This window comes from Poecilia formosa, unplaced genomic scaffold (genome assembly GCF_000485575.1).
Source record: "Poecilia formosa unplaced genomic scaffold, Poecilia_formosa-5.1.2 Scaffold463, whole genome shotgun sequence".
NCBI lineage: Eukaryota > Metazoa > Chordata > Actinopteri > Cyprinodontiformes > Poeciliidae > Poecilia > Poecilia formosa.
This window is the reverse complement of record NW_006800402.1, coordinates 136,678-139,369: the sequence shown is the minus strand read 5'-3', so window position 1 is coordinate 139,369 and position 2,692 is coordinate 136,678. Positions and strand designations below refer to the sequence as shown.

At 46.0% G+C, this 2,692-nt stretch overlaps 2 protein-coding genes across 5 annotated transcripts in view; one reads left to right on the top strand and one right to left on the bottom strand.

The window, feature by feature from the left end:
- Nucleotides 1-2,692, bottom strand: part of ift140 (intraflagellar transport 140 homolog (Chlamydomonas)) — a 36,386-nt gene that overhangs the window by 7,457 nt on the left and 26,237 nt on the right. The window lies entirely within an intron of this gene.
- tmem204 (transmembrane protein 204) overlaps nt 44-2,692 on the top strand; it is an 11,685-nt gene continuing 9,036 nt past the window's right edge. The window contains exon 1 of the mRNA XM_007578000.2: nt 44-2,038. Within this exon, the coding sequence (XP_007578062.1) occupies nt 1,759-2,038 (280 nt within the window). The 5' untranslated portion in view covers nt 44-1,758. The remainder of the gene's footprint in view (nt 2,039-2,692) is intronic.

Genomic DNA, 2,692 nt, shown 5'->3' with positions numbered 1-2,692 from the left:
ATCCGCTTTAATCCAACTCCAATCCGCTTTAATCCAACTCCAATCCGCTTTAATCCAACTCCAATCCACTTTAATTCAAGTCCAGTCCGCTTTAATCCAACTCCAGTCCGCTTCTTGGAAAGTCCGGTTTGGTTGGAGAGTTGTGAATGTGTAATAGACCAAAATAGCGAACTCTTGTTTGCCTACAAACCTCGGTCTGGGTTAGGCTGAAGTGAACTCTGGTTCTGTTTGGATGCCTATGTGAACGGCAAGCGGAGCGGAGACCGCTCCAAAAGCAGGAAGTGGACTAGAGCAGGGCATTCTGGGTAGATACAGCCCAAATAAAGGTGCTAGCTTAGCGCTAGCAGGAGAAATGACTTGTGGTTTTTAGCCAAAGACTACAGAGAAATCCTCTAATCGCTAAAGTCTAAATTGTTTCCATTCTGTGAGGAAGGAAGTTGCTCTCAGTGTCTTCAGAGGTTTACATGTCGTTTCCTTCAGTGGCTCTTCAGTTTCCTGCAGCCTCCCGCTATGATGCTGCCACCACCATGTTTCACTGTTTATTCAGGGTCATGTGCAACATTTTCCTCTGCACCTTGTTTATTGACTCATATATGTCTTTAAATTGGACTTCTTATGCATTTCTTGCATTTTACTGGGTATTATTTGTGCATGCCACACTTTTCAGATTTTGTTTGTCTATCTTTACATTTTTGTTCGACCTTTTGCCCTACTTTTTGCATGCGGTTCGTTACAAACTTCCAGGTGAAACTGCAGGAATTTTCAGTGAACACTTGAACACTTTTCCCTTTCTTCGCCTCTCTGACGTAAACCGATCCTCCGTCTCTTTCAACCTTGGCTTCGTCTCCAGATTTTTAAATTCCTACTCCATCTGTTCTCCATTTGCATCGCCTCCCTCCTCTTCGCTTCAGCAGATACAGATGTGGCTTGTTTATTGAAAGCTGAGCAACAGGAAATACCCCAAATCTTTGGGGGCCCCACCAGTGGAGGCCAACAGAAACATAAGAATGCGAGCTGCGCGCGCAAACGGCCAAAGTTTCTGTTTATGGTCACAGATTAAAAAGTGGAGCGGTGAGATCTAGAGAGCCAGAAAAGGAAAGACAAGAGGAGGAACAGGTCTGCTTTTGGCCTCTTTTCCTCTCAGGAAACGCATCCTGTTGCTGGCTGGCTCTGGCGTGTTTGTTGCACATGGGAGAAGGAGGACTTTCGCAAACGCCCCCTGTTCTCCAGACAAAAGAATCCAGCAGGCCGTGACGTCTGCAACGGGATTCTTTTTTAGACGCTCACACACACAAACCCGTTTTTTTTAAATCGATCCTGGAGGAGGGCATGTGCAAACTGATGAGCAGCACATTTCAACTCTGACCTACAAACGGAGAGGACTTCTTGTTCCAGTCGACTCAAACCGTCCAAAGATTTATTTTAAAAACATGCTGCTGCTTTGCAGAAACTAAACAAAAAACACAAAGTGGGAAAAGTGCAAAAAAGGAGCGTTAAAACAAACGGGCAGATTTAAGTGATCGTGAAGCTGCAGCCAGTGGAAGGAGGTGGAATGGACCCCGGTGCCGGTTGGACCAACCCGCAGGTACCAGCGCTGCTGTCCGAGGAGGAGGGCTGAGGATCCGTCGCCACGACAACCGGCTCCCGGATGACGATGAATGGAGATGTTCTTTAGCTAAAGCGACACTCCTGTGACAGCTGGACGAAGCAGAGGAAGTGGAGGACGGCGGCGGAGCGGTGGCGGGCGTCGGGCGTCGCATGGCCGTGCGCAGGCTGGTGGCGGCGGCGGTGGCGGTGGCGCTGCTGTCCCTGGTGCTCAACAACGTGGCGGCCTTCACGCCCAGCTGGGTTCTGCAGGCGCTGGAGGACGGCCGCAAGCGCAGCGTGGGGCTGTGGAGGATGTGTCCCGCAGGCGCCGAGCGCGGACGCGACGACCTGCAGGCGGCGGGCCGGGGCCACGGCACGCAGAGGCACTGCACCGCCATCGGCTGGGGGTCGGAGTTCGCCGGCTACCAGGAGTCCCGCAGCACCGTCAAACGTAAGAGTTCAGGTCGCTCAGCGCAAAACAGACACAAACTGACTTTACTGATTTAATTACATCAAATCACATTGACTGAGCATCTATTAGGCCTGACATGTGCAAAACAAATGCAATAATTATCCAATAGAGAATAAATGAGAGAAAAACAACATTTTAAAGTCAATGGTTTTGTAGCATTGTCTGGCCTGGACAGAAGGAAAAACTGCTAAAACTGTTTTGGTTTAAAATGTTTGGGAATCGCTGCACTAAAGTCTTTTAATGGGTTAAAACTTGGCTGAATTACTGAAGTGTTTTCAAATGAAGACTGAACCAAATCCTGGATTTATTGATGAAAAGATTAAATATTTTCTCTGTTTTCTTCAAATATTGAACAAATCTTCATCTATGAAAGTAAAACCAGTTATAGTTTTGGATCAACGATCTGATTATCTGCTTAATTAATATAATTTATGCGTTATGTATTGTTCAGTAGGTTAAAAATCGCAACATTTTAGCAATTTTAGTTTTTAAAAATGATTTTTTTTTTACTACCTCTGAGTCAGTTTGTTACAATAACAAATTATTCTGGACGATAAATTCTCCCAGAAGTTATCGTGATAAATTATAATATTGTTGTTTTGAGACATTTTTCCACTAATATAATGTTCATAA